This window comes from Limulus polyphemus, unplaced genomic scaffold, assembly GCF_000517525.1.
Source record: "Limulus polyphemus unplaced genomic scaffold, Limulus_polyphemus-2.1.2 Scaffold242, whole genome shotgun sequence".
Lineage (NCBI taxonomy): Eukaryota > Metazoa > Arthropoda > Merostomata > Xiphosura > Limulidae > Limulus > Limulus polyphemus.
Genome location: NW_013665852.1, coordinates 636,430 through 655,750, shown reverse-complemented (window position 1 = coordinate 655,750; position 19,321 = coordinate 636,430). Strand labels below are relative to the sequence as shown.

General features: G+C 31.5%; 1 protein-coding gene across 1 annotated transcript in view; it reads right to left on the bottom strand.

The window, feature by feature from the left end:
- The window catches only part of LOC106478705 (signal peptide peptidase-like 3), a 49,273-nt gene that overhangs the window by 5,683 nt on the left and 24,269 nt on the right, over positions 1-19,321 (bottom strand). The window contains exons 5-12 of the mRNA XM_022382360.1: positions 13,913-14,032; positions 13,354-13,432; positions 11,899-12,011; positions 8,250-8,356; positions 6,395-6,466; positions 5,000-5,088; positions 4,604-4,649; positions 3,953-4,100 (exon numbers count right to left, since the gene is read on the bottom strand). Coding sequence (XP_022238068.1) covers positions 3,953-4,100; positions 4,604-4,649; positions 5,000-5,088; positions 6,395-6,466; positions 8,250-8,356; positions 11,899-12,011; positions 13,354-13,432; positions 13,913-14,032 — 774 coding nt within the window. The remainder of the gene's footprint in view (positions 1-3,952; positions 4,101-4,603; positions 4,650-4,999; positions 5,089-6,394; positions 6,467-8,249; positions 8,357-11,898; positions 12,012-13,353; positions 13,433-13,912; positions 14,033-19,321) is intronic.

The window sequence follows — 19,321 nt, the reverse complement described above, 5'->3', positions numbered from 1 at the left end:
ACAATTCTGTCCAAAAATAGTTCATGCGCATTACGCTCCAGAAGAGACGAAGCACCATTCACACATTGGAAACGTTGATCATCGGAGAGTTCGTGAAGCACCCAAACACCTCTTTATGGAGTTTTTCCATATTCCTTAGATGTTTATGTGTTGTTTCATGATAGAAATGCAATTTCAGAGCCATTTCACAAGTGTGTTGCCTTGGGTTAGACTCAACAAGCGTCTTCAGAACATCAATATCAATTACAACATGTCAGCCCCTGCCATTACAGTTTTTAAGGCTAAAGTCACCTGAACAAAATTTTCTGAACCACTGTTGACACTTACGAATGTTAAAAACATTTCCATAAACTTCTTTGATATTCTTTGTGGCTACAGAGGCGTTGTTTCCCTTCTTGTATTCAAACAGCATTACATGCCAAATGTGTGTCTCATCATGTGCCATCACTATAAGGGATTAGAGTATACTGAACTTTACACATTATATAGGCTACACTAAAGTGACCTTTAGGCAGTTCATTTAACTATTATATGTGATGTACATTTTTTGGGGGTGGTTAATGAAAGTGTTCCAAAATGTGACCTTAATTTCTTGATGGCCTAATACAATCAAAACATTAATAACCATAATTTTTAAAAACAAAACAGTATTTATTTGAACTTTCAAAATTAAAACAAAATATACTCGCAATCTGAAAATTTCAGGTCCATACTTCTATAAACAACACATCTAAGCTTCAAAAAGTTTCTAACCCAACTTTTTTATCTTAACACAACTTCAAAACTTCTAATTCAAAAATACAAACATGGCACAAAAAAGTTAGGAAAAAAAAACTGGAAAGAGAAAGCCTAACACTGAAAGTAACCATAATAGTAAATTTCATAATATAACGCTAACAAGCTGTCTGATTAATTATAACACACCTCACTTCTGAGTTTCAAGCAATATTCAGTTTATTCTCTATGTTCTCGAGCATCTGGCATATAAATTTTTAGTTCTCTTTGCTTTTATACTTTATTTTACCACCAAGCGACAATATTAGAAATAAAGTTATTTAGATAGGATGACATTAATTTACATATGGTCATGTGACTTTAGCTATTTTGTCAAAAGCCTCAGTGCCACATGGTGTCACTCACTGTCTCATTGTGAAAATATTATTACCGTACTAACTCTAGGTAAACTGGCATAATGCATAAACACACTCAAGACGAATCTCAACCAAATGATAGAAGAAAAGGCACATAAATATGAACATAATAATAATTAACAAAAAATGAAGGAATACTACTTGCCACTTTGCTTCTTTGTCTGAAGAATTGATGAATTTAATCACTTAGTACACAAGATTCAATTTTGCTATGTGCTTTAATCTATCAACCAAACTGACACTATGCGCCACATGTGGTGTTGTTACAATAAATTTGGAATAATCAGGCTTGGTTTAAACAAAGTTCTGGCTGGCTCTGGTTTGGTTTATCAGAACAACAAAAAGTTACATGTTATACTTTTGTAAACTATATTTTCAATGCTTTAATATAGATGATAACTAGAAGGTGTATGACATTAAGATCAAGTAAATTTGTGGGAAGAGGCCTAATATGTTCTAAGTTTGACATCACAAAAATCTAGTAAATCTGAGGAGTATCAAGAAACAAAGCTAAGTTATAAATACAAGAATCAGTGCTTTGCTTTGAGTGAATAAGTACTGAGTCAGTTTAGTTCAATTAAGTATTTGGATTAGTGGTAGTTATTGTATATATTCAGGTACTTGATTGATTAGCCAAGAAATTGGGCAAGTAAGTTTATCCTTTTATGTTAATTGTAGTATTTCCTTATGAGCATCATTTATAAAGTTACTTAGGCCTACAACATACAAGTTACAACAGTGTACAAGTGAAGGAAGCTTTTTGAAGTTTTAAGGAAGAAATAAACTAATGTTATCATTATGTGGACTGGACTTCAAGTTGCTTTTACCAGATAATATATAAGAACCTGCCCAATGACAGAAGGACATTACAAATATATGTCTAGTTCTGTTCTGACTTTGATTCAGCTTATTAAAACTTCAAAACATGAAGATAGACAGAAAACTTCAAATGACAGCTCTACTAATTTACAGTTACTAGATGAAGGCATCCATTAAGAAAGTAAAAATTGTATAAAGGACAATATTAGATAATGAAATCTTCCTTCTTTCTTTTGTTATTAAATCCCTAATGACCTCATTAGATGTTCCATACCTTACTTTATGGAAAGTAATAATTGACTAAATTAGCTGAATACGTACTCATGTATTTAAATTCAAAGCCAACAGTCTATAAAAAAAAAGTGGAAGTGTGCCCTATTTCAGGGTGTTTTTCATCCCTCCGTCTTGAGCAAAATCCCCAAAAGAAAATAATTCATGTACAGCACTGGATAATTTCCAGTTACAAAACAAACAATTCCAGTAATCAAGCCAGCCAATTGTGGGTGATGCGAGCCAAAAGTGTATGAAAATATGCCATATTTCAGAGGCTTTTTTATCTCCTTTCTTGGGGAAAAATCATAAAACAAAGTAGCCCGTGGACTTGTTGGACAGTTTCCAGTTATCATAACCAAAATTACAGTAAGTGAGCCAGCCAACTCTGGTTAATGGATGCTAACACATACAGACACCCACATAATGAATCATCTTTATAGTAAGATACTTTTGGATCGAAAAATGATTCAGCTACTTTTCAAAGATTTGTGAATAAGGTACTGGATGGAATAAAAGGTATCTGTTGTAAGGCATATATACATAATATAATGACAATCTTACCAGCCTTTCAAAAACATTTAAAGTACCTTGGACTTGTGTCTTCTAAATTTCATAAAGCACAATTAACCATCAAAGTTACTAAAAGTGACTTTGTAAACCTAAAGTACCTTATCAAACATACTGTTGGTGTGAACGTGCTTTATAGTGACTAATGAGAAAACCTGTACACTGGATAAGTGAAGTGAAGAAAAAGTGTCATTGGCCACTATTCAGTTCTTCACATTATATAGGCAAACAATAGCAGATGTAATAATGACTAGTGACTACAAAGCACATTATCACCAACAACATGTTTGATACTTTTCATTATGATATAGGTCCAGCTTATCTCTCTTTGGTTAACTTGTGTTCAGGGTTCCTGATGAAGAGTGGAATTCTCCAAAACTAGTATAACCCAATAACACATGTTGATCAAAGTGTAGATTGAACTGCACCTCCCTTGAACATGGACTTTGAGATTAAACAATTTTGAGAATACTAAGTTATTATTATTATTATTATTAAACCTAACGTACCTTATTGTTACAAGAAAGTTTAGTCTGTACCCGATAATGCTTTTACTTGTGAAATCATATTTGTAATACATTAAATATCTGTGACACTGTTTTAAATGACAAGGTATGGTATTACACAAGAAGTTGTATATAATGATGAACTTAGAGGTGTTGTTATTCCTCCAATTTTTTTATATTAGTTGAATTATATGACCATCTAAATGCTGGTCAATTTAGGAAAAACAGCTAAAATAGCATAACTGGGCTATTGGCCTGGAATGATAAAAGATATATATAAATTAAGCTTTATTTTGTCATGTGTGCCAAACCACAAAGTTTGATAAAAGAAATCCTGCACAACTCATGGAGAGTCCTGAACTAACCTGAATCTGGTGAAACTACAGCTTCAAAGAGATACAATACTTTTTATTTCTATACTCCCATTACAAACATTTTATAAATGTTAAATAATTCTGCTCCTTATTGTAAAATAAGTTTTTTTTAATAAATGTAGAATAATGATTTTTTTTAATGGTATTTGTTATAATTTTGCTATCTTGAAGAAAGTATTTTAGTGCATTATAATTTCTAAGTAAAAGGGCAATTAGTTGATTGGGATTTTGTTTGGACAATTAGAAATAGATGTATACAAACCTAAGAAGTAACCAATTAGAGAACAATGGAAGTAGGATATCTTGTTTAATTGGTTTGGTGGAGGCACTCCAGTTTCAGCTGAGCTAAGCAGAGATTTCTTGTAAGCATCATACCGTAGAACAAAACAAAGCAGGAGCCCTGGCATTACCTGTATGTTGCAATAAAATCAACAAAGTTAAATCTAACATATGACCAAATAGTTTCTTGGAAGGAAAAATGCTATAATTTTCTGAAAAAGTTAGCAACAAGCTACTTAAATTTATAATAATTTTTAAAAGAAAAATAAGTGCAGCAGGATGTAAGATTAAACTTTTTCTTAATTCAACAAACTAATTTAATTTTCCCTTGATCATAAAGCGAGTTTCATAAAACATAAAGTGAACTTGTAATGCATCTTTGGTTGTACACTTTGAAAGATATTTGATTTAGATGATCAGACATCTCCTGTTTTAGTCCACATGCCAAAGGTTCTTTTTTTATGATTAAGCAATATATGTACAAAAACTTCTAGTCTGAAGTTTCTTTACTTGTTCATATTGTATATTTTACTTGTTATTAACAATACAGTCTTTTGATTTACTGAGGAAATAAACAGATTAAAAACCTACATTTAATTATTAGTCACCTATACAAAGAGACTGATATACTTACAATATCCCCAAGTCCTAACATCGAGAAGTGGCCATTATTATGCATACTAAAACCAAAAAAAAAAAAAAATAGTGGTTAACTGCAAGCTGTTTTCAGTTTTGATATATTTCACTCTTACCTTAAAGAAGTTATCAAAATGTATTATGATTCATTAAAGCAGTTTTTATCTATATAATATTTATTATTATTAACAATTAAACCATTTACCAGGATTAGAGTAAGAGACCTTGGGATCACTACAGAACAAGGATATATTATTTTGATGGCATCATGTGAAACAGTGTCACATGGTTACAATCTATAAATCTAAATAAAACAAATCACCAAGAAAGTACATAATTAATGAACAGTACTATTAAGAATAACTGAGTGATTACAACTAAACCAATACATCACCTTGGAAACACCAGTTTACCAGGAAGTGAAAGTTTTGGGGCTTCACGGACCATTCCCCCCAGGTGAAATTGTTTGGCAACTATGCCCACCTGCAAAAATTTTAAGTTAACTAAGATAACAATCAAATCAAGCTAATGAAGTCTTTCTACTTGGAAAGTATTTAGCAATAATATGATACAAATTAGCTTTAGCCCAAACTTTAAGTTACATTTTGTTTGTTAAACTAATAGACACAAGTACTTAAAACCCCCCAAAAAATGCAGCTGAAATGACAGTACTTTTTTGTTATTTAGTTTAGAAGTTTTTTTATGCTCTTTTTTTCATTTTATCTTCCCAAACTAAGTCAGGTAGCTTATTCTCAATTAATCTTTAACCCTAAAAAAATACATTTTTTAAAACTATTTCTATACCAAATTGCTTGTTGGTGTTTGAGGTACACATAAAAATATCACCAATACCACAAGTAATTACACTAATGACTGCTGGAGTTTCCTCACATATTTTACAAACAATGACTGATTTTGCTCAGTTCTTTGCAATGAATGTTGTAATAGGCAAAAACATAAAATTACTTATTATGATGCATTCTGTGGACCCACCGATAGGAAACAGTACAAAAGCAGGTTGGTAACTGTAGTGTTAATGACCATAGCTAAACTAATGGTTTCTTGGTATAATTTGTAGTCATTCTAGAAGAAAAAAGTGTAATTTATATCTATTTCCTAATTTCCTTTGTTGGTTACAAGGTCAGTCAAATCGACCAATCCATAAAGAGACACAATAGTGAAAATAACAGATAACATATGGTTTTTTCTAAAGAAAAAGTTTGATAATTATCTGGAGGTTATAAGGGAATTATAAAGATTTTGCATTCGAGCTTTGACAATTTTCTGATGCATAAAAGTATTTTTAATTTTAAAACCACAATTACTTTGCATGTTTGATAGTCTTCCCATTTGCTTTTAAATCACATCTTTCAAAATAATTTTTGCACCAAATTACTTGTGGGTCCATGTATTTTTGTCTTTAATAACAAATAAGTAAAAGAAAAATGTAAACAAAAATGAACATCAATACTTTAATTAGTCTCACTTGGTACTGGGATTTTCTATGTATTTTACATTGAAAATGAATGATTTCACCAAATGTTTTTGAGAAAAAAAAAATTACCCAACATAATGCAATACGTGGATCTCACCAGTAATGAATGGTATAAAAACATGTTGACAGTTTGAGGGTTAAGCTGACCAACATGTGAGAAGGTTTCTTTAACACCCTGAAGTATGATATAATACAGTAGTTGGGAGTTATTTTTTTATTGTTGTTAGGAATGATAATTTATTTTTTGGTTACAAACATGCCAATTAAAATTGAAAATTAGTTTATTTACTATACCGGATTATCAGCTGGTCTTGTTGCCACTTTAACCATCACGTTTGCATTGAAGATGTAAGATGAGAAAAAAACCTGCATTAAAAAGAACAACATGCAATAAACAAATCATTCTTTACTAAACGACTTTTTTGAAATACAGATTTTTTGCATGATTGATTCAAAACATAATTCAGTAGATATTACAGACTCCTGTTCTTTGTCAATATGCTCCTCATGACTTTGTGGTGAGTAACTCTTTGCCATTGATTTATATTGTTTCTTTACATAATTCTTATGACTTGTGTGGTGTGTGTGTGTGTGTGTGTTAAAACATTTCTTATGACTCAATGTAGAAACATGTTCTTGCTACTTATTTAGTGTACTAATACATTTATTATGACTATTGTTGTGTGTGTTAACCCTCTCACTATGAGTCTTCCTACGGTCAGGGTCAAAAGACATGCCATCACGTTTGTAGACTTACATTCAAAATATTATTGATCTACTATTTTATTAATGTATGCCAATAAGTTTGGTATCACATTGTAGATTATAATTCAAATTTCAGTATTATACATTAATTAATTGCTTAATTTAAAAGTAAATATTAAAACAAAATTCATAAATATCAATTTATGTGTGTCATATGGTATGTTGAATGCAGCTTTGGTTCAAATGAGATGCTTGTGATGTCCATATACAAACAAAATCTATAGTTTCTTATGAAGTAAAAACTCAAATTACTGATACTGACAAGCTAGAATATAAAATAAGAACCTTCTATCTATTTGCTGAGATATCACTACATTTAGCAAATCAAACACAGTGGGCCTTGCCCACCTCTTTCATTTTTGGAAATACTTGCTTATGTACACCTACTTCTGTCTGACATATGAATAACCAAACAAAAGCTCAGAATGTAACCCACATGGTTTTCTCAGCCTCTAGAAGGTGGGAAGTTCCCAAGATTATTTCTTTGTTTCAAATCTGGGAAGGAAGGGGCAAGTTTTCTATATTTCTTTATTTACTGTTCTATGTTTTAAGAAAAATAAATGAAATTTAAGAACTTATTTGTAAATATTAATAATATATATACATATGTAATATATTATAACCAAAATGTGACTGTATTTTACAAAATACTGGTTCACTAGAACAAACCAAAGACAGGTCACTTTGTAAAGGCCAGTTTTATACTGTTGGATACAGTAACACGAGTGCACTGCTTATTTGCAACTTATGTTATGTTAGTTAGACATGGCTGAAAGGTCAATAAGATAAAATAATAAATATATATAGATGTGTAATGTTATGAGATTTAAGCTACTTAAGAGTAAACATTTGTGGTTTCTTGATATAATTTGTAGTCATTCTAGAAGGAAAAAAGTGTAATTTATATCTATTTCCTAATTTCCTTTGTTGGTTACAAGGTCGGTCAAATCGACCAAACCCATAAAGAGACAATAGTGAAAATAACAGATAAAATATAAAGTTTTTCTAAAGAAAACGTTTGATAATTATCTGGAGTTTATAAGGGAATTATTAAGATTTTGCATGCAAGCTTTGACAATGTTCTGATGCATAAAAGTACTTTCAATCTTAAAACCAAAATTACTTTGCTATGTTTGATAGTCAATATTTGAAAAGAAAAAATGAACAAGCAAATCATTGAATTTCAAGTCAGTAGTGAGAGAGTTTTATAGGACTAGTTTTATATGACATTTTATATGACTAGTGTAGTGTATCAATATGTTTCTTATTATTTGTATGTGTATCAACAGTACTTGACAAGGTGTACTTTAATAAATATAAAAAAAATATTGAATTTTTAACAGACTTCAAACACAATTCTGTAAAAATAAAAGCTGATTCTTACCCAGAAGACATCATAGATGAGCAGACCAGTAAGCAGCAGAGTGGATACCTTTAAACTTGGTAATCTTACGAATGCAATAAATGCCACACACAGTCCCATGCCCATTGCTATGGTATAAAAATAAACAACAACAATAACAAATATATATACATATATATAAGCAAGAAAAGTGTATTAATTCCACGGAATTTATTAATAAACTCTGTTTAACAGAAATCCTTTTCTTAAGAAGAAAAGTAAAGTGATTCTTGGTGGGGAAAGTTAGGAAACTTCATTTATCTTCACAATATTTAAAAAACTAGTATCTTTAACATCATTGCGATCTATTTTTTCATAACTTACTCAACACTAACTGTTTTTTTTGTGAGTTTAATTAACCATCAGTTTTACTTTGGGTGGGTATATATCAGGCAGGGGATAAAATATCTGGGTTTGCAGCACAATTTGTGAATAAAAACAATCACAGTTGTAAATAACTTTTCTGTTTACTTAGCATAACATATGAATCATTTCTTTCTCTTGTATGACGTCTTCCAGACCTTCCACAACTCAATGAAAGTGCCGTAATGTTTCAGTTTAATATACCAAAGCCAAAGCTAATGTTCATTTCTTAGAAATTCCCACCCAATGGCACATACAATATTTTCACAAACTGTTATCTGCAAATCATGTATACATAAACTTTATAGAAGTCTGTTCATAATATTTGGAATGTGCCTAGTAAGGGTCAATAGACTAGACTAGACTACATACATACAGTTACAAACATGATCAGGTTTGTTTTCACACTGATCTACCTCTAAGCTGTAAATCTTCAGTATCTTTGACAATAGACTTTCATGTTTTTATTCAACATGCCGAAGCTTGTGGCCATTGAAATGTGGAAAAAGATCGTTGATCCAAAGAAGTCATGGATGACTATCAAAACTGAGGTTTCAGATCATGTTACAGAAATATCATGTTCATTATGTCAAACTTTTGAACCCAAACTTCGATGACTTAGAAATTTTTGTAGGAATTCTATTGTGGGAGTTACGGGAAGCTCACTGAAAAAAGGACAATATTATGAAATATACAATGACTGAACGGCACATTAGGCAATATAGTTGATGAATTCCTCAGGCATTATCCAAGTTATTTATTGGACAGACAACACTTCTCAGTAAGAATTCCTCACATCAGCCACCCACGATAACTATGTTAGCCTGTATATATATATGGTCCATAAACAGTGTACAGTAAGTTAATCTTTGGAGCATCTGTGGACTAAGCTTATGTTATATAGCCTACTAGTTCACCTCATTTTGCGAAATTTTGTTTTCCTCTCGCAAACTGGGCTGTTTATATTTTATCTTATGTACAATATGAAGACAGATAAATTGTTCCATTTCTTTTATGAAATTAATGTAGAAAATACACAGATATATGATTTTATTTTCATAAAAAAATTCATCTAGGCTATAAGAGGGTTTGAAGAAGCTACTTTAAACTGGACATGAAATACTACAAGAAACACTTGGTAAGAATAGGTGCAGAAGGTAAAAATGTTAATCTAGGGCAGAAAAGGGGTTTAGCTGGCCTAATGAGGTCTGAAATCCCATGGCTTATCAGTGTTCACTGCTTCAACCATAGTTTAGAACTAGCCATAAAGGATGCACTTGACAAAACATACTTCTCTGAGATAACTAATAGTTATATGGAAAGTATGGCCAGTGATCAGGCCAAGGCAAAAGGTATTCTTGATAAACTCACACCCTTCACATTTCTAACTCATTCACTGTATTTTGAGTACCTCCTCCAACCCGTGTCAAGGTTTTCTCAAAGTTGGCAAATGGAAATAGTTGATGCACCATTAGTAATTGCATCTTTGAAAAAATTGAAACAAACCCTCTGCAACATGAAGAGCCAATCCAAACACCCTGGCGCAAGTAGTAGTGAACTTAGAAACTTCAATGTCGCTGCAAAGCAGTCCATCGAAACAGCCGACAGCTTGTAACCTGTACCAAACATGTTCCAAGGGATTCTCCTGAAAGATGTCAACTGTATTTGACATTTTCTTGAAGCACTCTAAAGAGTATACTGAAATCATTGAAAAAAAGAGTGTGAGGATAGGTTTAATAAGGAAAATGAAATATTGGGATGTGCAAAACTTCTAGACACAAGGCTTTGGCCAAATGATTATGAAAAAAATCCTTGAGGCCTATGGTATGATCTTCTTTATGAAAGTGTGAAGGATTATGAAGAGAGTAATGTTTTACCTGAATGGAATCAACTTAAAATATTTGTGAGGGACAATTTTGCAAATGAATCTTAACTTTCTATCATGTCATAAATATCATTTCAAAACGTTTCCAACAGTATACAAGTTCATAAATATTTTGCAAGTTTTACCATGGTTTAATGGCACTGTGGAAAGATGTTTTTCATGAACAAAGATAAAACAGACTGGAGGTCAACACTGTCAACTGATTCTCTTGAGATGCTTGTCAGAATGAAGAAAATTGGCCCACCCTGTGCTGCATTTCCTGCTGAAAAGTCACTTTGTATACCAGGAACTATTTTGTTCATGAAATGCTATGTATGGTACAATTAAATATTTGGGTTTGAAGCTGAATAAATATGTTATTAGAATAAAACATACCATTTACCTCTCTTAATTAGTGGATGTCTTTACAAACTTAAGACTTTCAGCATTGAATTTAGTTGCCATAATGTGTTAAAATGTTGAATGTTAAAAAGATGCTAAGCAATATTTGCTAATTGCTAATAAAATTCAGTATTGATTAGCAGTTTCTGATAATCAAATCAACAAAACTATTTTGTTCCCTGATGTCAAGATACATATATAATATGTAGAATATTTATTTAAGACAACAGAACTGTGTATGAAATTACCAGTCAACATAAATCATGAAAACCTACAAGTTTCCAAAATCTTTATGAACTTAGAAAACGTAGAAACAAATATGGTGTGCATGGTAGTAAGCAGACAATGATGTAAACACAAGACATTGTTATCCACAAGTAAGAAATGATGATTTATATCTTACCACCATGAAATTATCAGTGGTTATACATGAATATGGTGATAAGATGACTAACAACTTATCATCCATAGAAATTCACTCACTGTCTGGAGGCATGATGATGAATATAAACACATCATTCATAAGAATCCACTCACTGCCTAGGGGCATGATGATGACTAACAACACATCATCCATGAGAATCCGTTCACTGTCTAGGGGCATGATGATAACTAGCAACACATCATCCATAAGAATCCACTCACTGCATAAGGATGTGATGATGACTAATAAATTATCATCCGTAAGAATCCACTCACTGCTTAGGGACATGATGATGATTAACAGCTTATCATCCATAAGAATGCACTCACTGCTTAGGGACATGATGATGATTAACAGCTTATCATCCATAAGAATGCACTCACTGCTTAGGGACATGATGATGATTAACAGCTTATCATTCATAAGAATGCACTCACTGCTTAGGGACATGATGATGATTAACAGCTTATCATCCACAAGAATCCACTCACTGCTTAGGGAGATGATGATGATTAACAGCTTATCATCCATAAGAATCCACTCATTACTTATGAATATGATTATGAATAACAACTTACCATCCATAAGAATCCAGTGCCCAGTTAGGACCCAGATACAAACAATAGTAATGGACAGAGAAAATGAAACTAGTTCTCCAGCTGTAAACCTTCCACAGATTCCAAAAGAGATTCTGAAAGAAAAATTAAAACACAAGACAACTTATCTCCTTGTCTTGAAAGGTTTAACATGGTACAAATAATTAAAAATGCTACTTAAAAGAGAGAGACTATGTGGCTGAAAATCTTCACTTCAGTATTATAGTCCTGTTACAAAACTTTTCCTAAAAATAGCAGCTAGAAGATATAAAACCTCTATTAAAATGAAATCAGTCAGAATAAAGCTAACATTTTATCCATTGGTGAGATGCAAACTATTTTATTGTTATACAGGTAGTTCATGGTGTTTGTTTTTAGTGAATTTTTTTTTTCTTGAAGAGAGTGCATGAAATCTGTTTTAATAATCAGTTAATTTTTTTTTTTATCATTTATACATTTAGTTGGTCACACATTAAAAAATAAGAATGAAATTAAGCCATAAGATCTTCAAGTTCTTAGGATGCCCTGAAGGTGTGCAAAACTTAGCTTAACTGTAATCATCGCTCTTGAAATCTTTAATGCAGTTACTTAACATTTCTTGAAGGTGAATTTACTGTGACAAACCATTTCAAAACCTTCTTGTAAATAAAAAAATAATGTATTTACAAACAAATGATTTCTGTTGAGAAATGTACTCAAGAATTCCATTTTCAGTAATCTCATAATCAGTAGTATTAAAAACAAAAATTGTGACTACACAACATGTTCAAAAGTTATGTTTACAAAATTGCTTACTTGAATTTCAGATATAGAAACCTTGAACCTTTGCTACAATGATTACTACAATTCAGGGGGGGGGGGATATGTCTCCCAAATAAATGTCCATAAGGTAAGGGAATAATTTAAAGAATTTGGAAATCCAGAAAAAAGTTTGGTTCATGGGAAAATAGAAAAGGGGAACATGGCAAAAACTTGGAAATAAAAAGTATAAAAAAAGCAAAGAAACATGGAAAAAAAGAGTAAATAGAAAAACAAGGAAAAAGAAACTGTTTATTGACAATTGTTTTATGACACTAAAGCTGTGCTGGTATGGCACAATCTGTCAACCAGTGAAAAATCACAGAATTTTAGGAGCCTTGACTGAAGGTATGTTAACAATCTGTTTATTTTTTAAAGAATGTATTTACATCTAGAATTCCATTAGATCATCAGAGGTGTGTTACTGCATTCATGGTAGCTCAATGTGGGCCTCACAAAAATTACAACACATTCAAATATAAATATTAATAACTTTCCAGACATGGTATGTATGTTTAAAATAATGACACAGAATTTTACAGTTTTTATGCTTTATCTCCATTTAGTTAAATATTCCTGAAAACCAGTAGGTCATTAAGCACAACTCATTAATAAGTTAATTGACTAGTCATAACTTACTTAGTGCCATCAGAACATGGCCTAATAATGTACTGGCACATCGGCAACAACAGGAAAGCCAATGCAATGGTAGCAATGACTACAAAACAACAAAAATTTAAAATGTTATAACCACAACATAATCAAAAATATTTAGAGCGAGAGATATATTAAATATAACTAAATTTAATAGAATAATATTTGTCCATGAAGAAGAATGCAGAAGATAACAGAGAAAAAACAAGAAAATTTTTGTTTTCTTTTTCATATTAAATCTGAAAAGAGCTGTTACTTGAAATACTGCCAGATGAAATAAATTTATTTTTACTTCAATGTTGTGTTACTTCAATGCTTTATTCGATAAAAAACTTAAACCTAATGATAATGGCTTTTCCTACATAGTAATGTCATATAAATTTATAATGAAACAAAATCTCAATGCAAAACTTTTGAAGAATAAAATACCATAGAGGCTAATTCTAATTTAAACTAAATGTAATCAAAATAAATAAATAAATTTTATTCATCCATAGTGCATCTTTAAATAAGAATATAATGACTAACAAAAGTTAAAACTTACTGGCTGTACAAATGGCAAATAACACCTGCATTGAATCAAAAAAAAAGAACATGATAAGGAGAGATATGGATGCTCCAAGGGGTAGACATAAGGCTTGGAGTGTGTCTAGTGTCTGTACATCTGCAGAGAAGAGTTAAACAGATCTTTAAAATTTTCAACAAGATCTTAATAATTACAGCTACAAATATAACAAAAATAATAGAAGTCTATCCATACAAACATTTTCTTACTAGAAGTTTATTCAGACAAACATTTTCTTAGTAAGAGAATATTATCCAGACAAACATATTCTTCATAAGAGAATATTATTCAGACAAGTATTTTCTTAATTGGAGAAGTCTATTCAGACAGTTATTTTTTTAATAGTAAAAGATTATCCAGATATACATTTACTAAAAAGGAGAAGACTATTCAGACATATCATTTATTTAACAAAAGACTAGTCAAACAAACCATCTACTTAACAGAAGAGAATTCAGTCAAGTCATTTACTTAACAGGAGAAGACTATTCAGACATTTCTTTACTTAACAGAAGACTTTAGACAAATTATGTATCTAATAGGAGATGACTATTAAAACAAGTCATTTACTTAATAAGAGAAGATTACTTAGACAAACAAAAGACTATTTGGACATATTGTTGGTGTTTAACTTCTTTGCCTGCCAAAATTTAGCAAGGTAAATGGATAAAAACAGTAAAATAAAATAGAAAATTTTCCTAAAACAATTAGCTTGTATATTTTGGTTTGTGTGTTGACAAATATGATACTTGTGTGTGTGTTTATAGTTATTTTCCTATGCACATAAACTAAATATATGACTTTTAAAATAGTGAACTCGACACTTGACCCTTTTAACCCCCAAAATCAATAGGGTTCTTCCCCATCCCCAAAGGAAGAGACCTGTGAGACCAGGAACCTTTACAAAGTTCGAACATTATAAATCATTTAACTTCAGTGGATTCTCATCGGACGTTATTGTTTTTACGAAAACATTACTTAACGTTATCGGTGGAAACTCAATCTCTAATAGGCATATGAACAGTGAAAACTACAGGGCTAGCTAGCTCCCTGTTAAGTGAATCGTATCTACATGAACTCGCTCATCGTGAACCCTTGATAAGATATCAAGAAAGTTCCAGATTGGAAAGAAGACTATACTGCTTGTAAGTTTGTGAAACATTTGTTTATAATAATTATTTGTAATAAGTGTTATTGTAAATTGTATTGTTGTGTGTATATTAAACATATTTGTATAAAAAGAAAACTATGTGTATCAATCTTGTTGGCAAATATCATAAACTGACTATATATATCGGCTTTTACTTAACTACTAAATCCAAAGTATAATTTAACTACTAAATTTAAATTATCAATTTAACTCAATTTAAGACCATTTGAAATATTAATACATAACATATGTTACTATTTCAAGGATAAACTTCAGATGATACCTTTAAATACAAATGTATTTTGAAAAAAAAAACAGGGAACATTGTTTTGCAGTGTATTAGTCATTTGTCATAGTTCTCTGTACACAGACAAATGGAAGGTTGAAGTTAAACTAAAATCTACCAAATAAGTTTAATATTACTACTATGAACCAACAGCACAAGCAATAAAAATTATTGAGAAGAGCAAGAAACATTTTTACTTAATATTTGTTGCTTCAAGCACAATTCTGCACAATGAACTATCTCACCTAATAATTATGATTTTACTTCCCAGAAAACCATATAGAAAGCACTGATAGAGAAAGTGATACAAAAAAAAAATGCTTTTTAACGATCTTTTTAAATCTCAAAAAATATTGGAGAAGGAACCCTACATGTTAAGTCTAGAATATTTAGGTGTGTGTGACAAAGAATTATTGAACTTGCAACAACTCACACCTCCTTGAATCCTCAAAACGAATTTGATACCTCTCTCAGAACAACAAAAAAAGTTCCTTTTTGAGTTTCCACTGAACAAAGTCTACATACTTCAGAGATCCTAGCCATCAAGATGTTAAAGCCCAACTATTAATATGCAGGAGTCTCACAGTAATAGTTTACACAAAAAACTACACTAACCGTATTTCTTAAAAACTATAATATTACTCACACACACACTATTTAACCACTGTATTACCTCATTGATAAGTTTATCTTACAATAATATGAAAAAGTTGGTATGTTTATTTCATTCACTGTGTTATCCATGCTATTTTCAACTAGTGTTCTGCCTCAGTGATGAAAATATCATACACTGTGAAAGTCTGTCTGCCTGTTTTATTCACTGTGTGATCCATGCACTTTTCAACGAGTGTTCTGCCTCTGTGACGAAAATATCATACACTGTGAAACTCTGTCTGCCTGTTTTATTCAGTGTGTTATCCATGCTATTTTCAACAATTGTTCTATCCCAGTGATAGGCGAGAATGATATCATACACTAAGAAAGTGCATCATTGTGTTAGATTTTAGCTTCATAGAGAACAATACACTGTTTGAAGACTCTGACAGGTAATTTACTTATCATATGAATATGCTGAACATCACTATAAAACAATAGTTATCATTAAGTATCTGTGTAGGAGGGAGGGAAAAAAATGCATGAAATTTAACCAGTTTTAAAAATGTGAGATATGCTAAGTTGGTAAACCAGTAACTGTATAGGAATAAGTGAACATCATCATCCACGTGAAAACACTAGTGTAAGGTGCAGGTAGCAACTGTACACGATGGGGAAAATAAAAAAGTGTGTTGCTATATACTGTTATTGTATGTTTATTTTCATGATTAAAGACATGTGTCTGTGTGGAGCTTCCAAAAATCCCATTTTTTAGTACAATACAGTCACAGCTGCTGTCCTATTATACATCATTACTGCCAACTCATCCAAAATAGCAGTAGTAGAGATATGCTTTATCGTCACATTGCTGATAAAAATTAATACTACAAGTTACCAAGGAGGGCAGCAGCTTGGCATCTGTATAGGACAGTTGTCTGTTTCAAACAATGTTTGTTTTCAACATTGGAAAACTTGAAAATACACACTTTTTGATGTTGTTAAGGTTGTAGATGTAATGCACTCAGACTTAATAGTTTCATTGTGCCATACATAATAGACATGTTGACCCTACAATGTTATGTTGGTGTGCATAATAGATATGTAGCTCAACTCAATGTTATTTTGGTGAACTTCATAGATATGTCAATTCAATAATGTAATGTTGGCATGTGTAATTGATACATAGCTCAACTGAACAATATTATGTTGCTGTAGGCAACAGATATGTCAACTCAAAAGTGTTCCAATGTTGTACATAATAGATATATAGGTCAACTGAACAATTATGTTGAGGTAAGTAAAAGATATATAGCTCAAATAAATAATGTTATGTTAGTGTACATAATAGATTGACCAACTCAAATATGTAAGTAACAGACAGGTCAACTCAAAAGTGTTAGGTTGGTGAACATAATAGGTCAACTCAACATTATTACATTAGTGTATGTAATTGGCCAATTCAACAATGTTATGTTGGTATATGTAATAGATAGATAAACTCAAAAGTGTTATGTTGGTGTATGTAATAGGCCACTTCAATACTGTTATGTTGATGTATGCAATAGATAGGTCAACTCAACAATTTTAAGCATTTTTTTCCACAGCTAAGATTTTGTTAGTGACGTGATTTCGGTTTTATATTTTTTACAATAAGTACAGAGTGTGGGGGGAATATTAGGAATTTATTTAACTTGTGCTTGTTCTGCATTTTCAATAAATGAGCATATCGTCGGACACAACTCTTTAATAGATGAGCATGAATCCTCATGCATGAGTCACCATGGAAATCCACTGAACTCGTCCAGTGTGTGTGTGTGTGACAGATGCAGTCATGGCATTTTTAACTACCTCACGTGACTAACCAGTAAGATCATATAAACTGTGCATCTGTACTATTTCTCTCTCATATAGAGACTTTTAACAATTTTTGTCACCTGTTTCTACATTTACAAGGGAAAAAATCTCATTATGTTGCTCTCTGTATGGCATTTCGAATGACCTGAGGTAACTAGTTACTACTCAGAATCATGTGACTGTTTTTTGTGTGTGTTGAGACACAAGCTACACAATGGACTATCTGCACTGTACCCAATGCAGGTTTAAAACCCTCATTATTAGCATTACAAGTCCTCAATTTTACTGCTCAGCCACGGGGGGGGGGATGACTGATAACTGTTGTCACATAATAATATGCAGGAATATTTTGAAAAAGTGGCAAAATTAAAGGAAAGTATAACTAACAATACATAAATAAATTAATAAGGTGACAGTGATTAATCACAACAACTTTTCAACCCCATCTAATAAAAAAACTAACTTAATTGGTCACATCAGCTTACAGGGGCAAAAACTTTACAGTATATGTCACATCAGCTTACAGGAGTTTTAAAAGAGTTATTAAGTGAAAACCTTGAAAATGCCAATTATAAAAAAATGTGTGAAAGTGATACAGAATCCAAATCCGGACCAAATTTGAGTAGGACTGTCCCATTCTGATTTCTCATCTGATTGCACTACCCTTGCAGGGTGAGAGTAATGAACAATTCTCCCTTGCATAGATATAGTATTTAATTCCTGCTATGCTACTTATCTGAATGATACTTTAGTAGGCTAAAGTGCCGACAGGCAGTCACGGGTTCAAATCCTACCCAGATCTCAATTTTCCAATACTTATAAGAAGTGCTATCCTAACACATAACTATTTCTTAAATTAGCAGAGTCGCAATAAGTATGCTAGTTATAAAAATTCCAACTAGGACCACAGGCACAATCACTGTATTTAGCTGTTAAACGATACAGTGAAATTGTATTAATTCACCATTTTATTGAGCATTATAGATAGCACTGTAAATGAATAAGAGATAACCAAACAAAAGTTGAGGAAAGATGTCATTGGCTAATTACATTCTTTTCTTCTTCTTTATATCAAAACTTCTATACTGACAATAATTTATACTACAGAATTGGAATTCAGTATAATTCTGCTCAAACTATTTCGTACATTACGTTAAACATTCTCATGGCAGCATCGCTATAGTGACTTGTTTGTTTCTTGAAATTTAAAGTTTTAATTTTACATCGAAACCACACAGATACTGTGTTTGTGTAACTTTCTAAATATTGTCTTTGATTTTAAATTACACAGTAGGTTGAGGAGTTTGGATAGCTGAGAGAATGATTATTAAATCGAGAACTGAACAAGAGTTTAGGTTTTATTCCGTAAAACTTTTTAAAAAAATCTGTTGTTATAAAACTGTTATTGTTCTATATTTTTTAACCCTCTAAATACAGGTTGGTCAATTTGACCGAGTCACGTGACCTTTTGTACTCGTTTACAGCCCTTATAAATTTAATACTC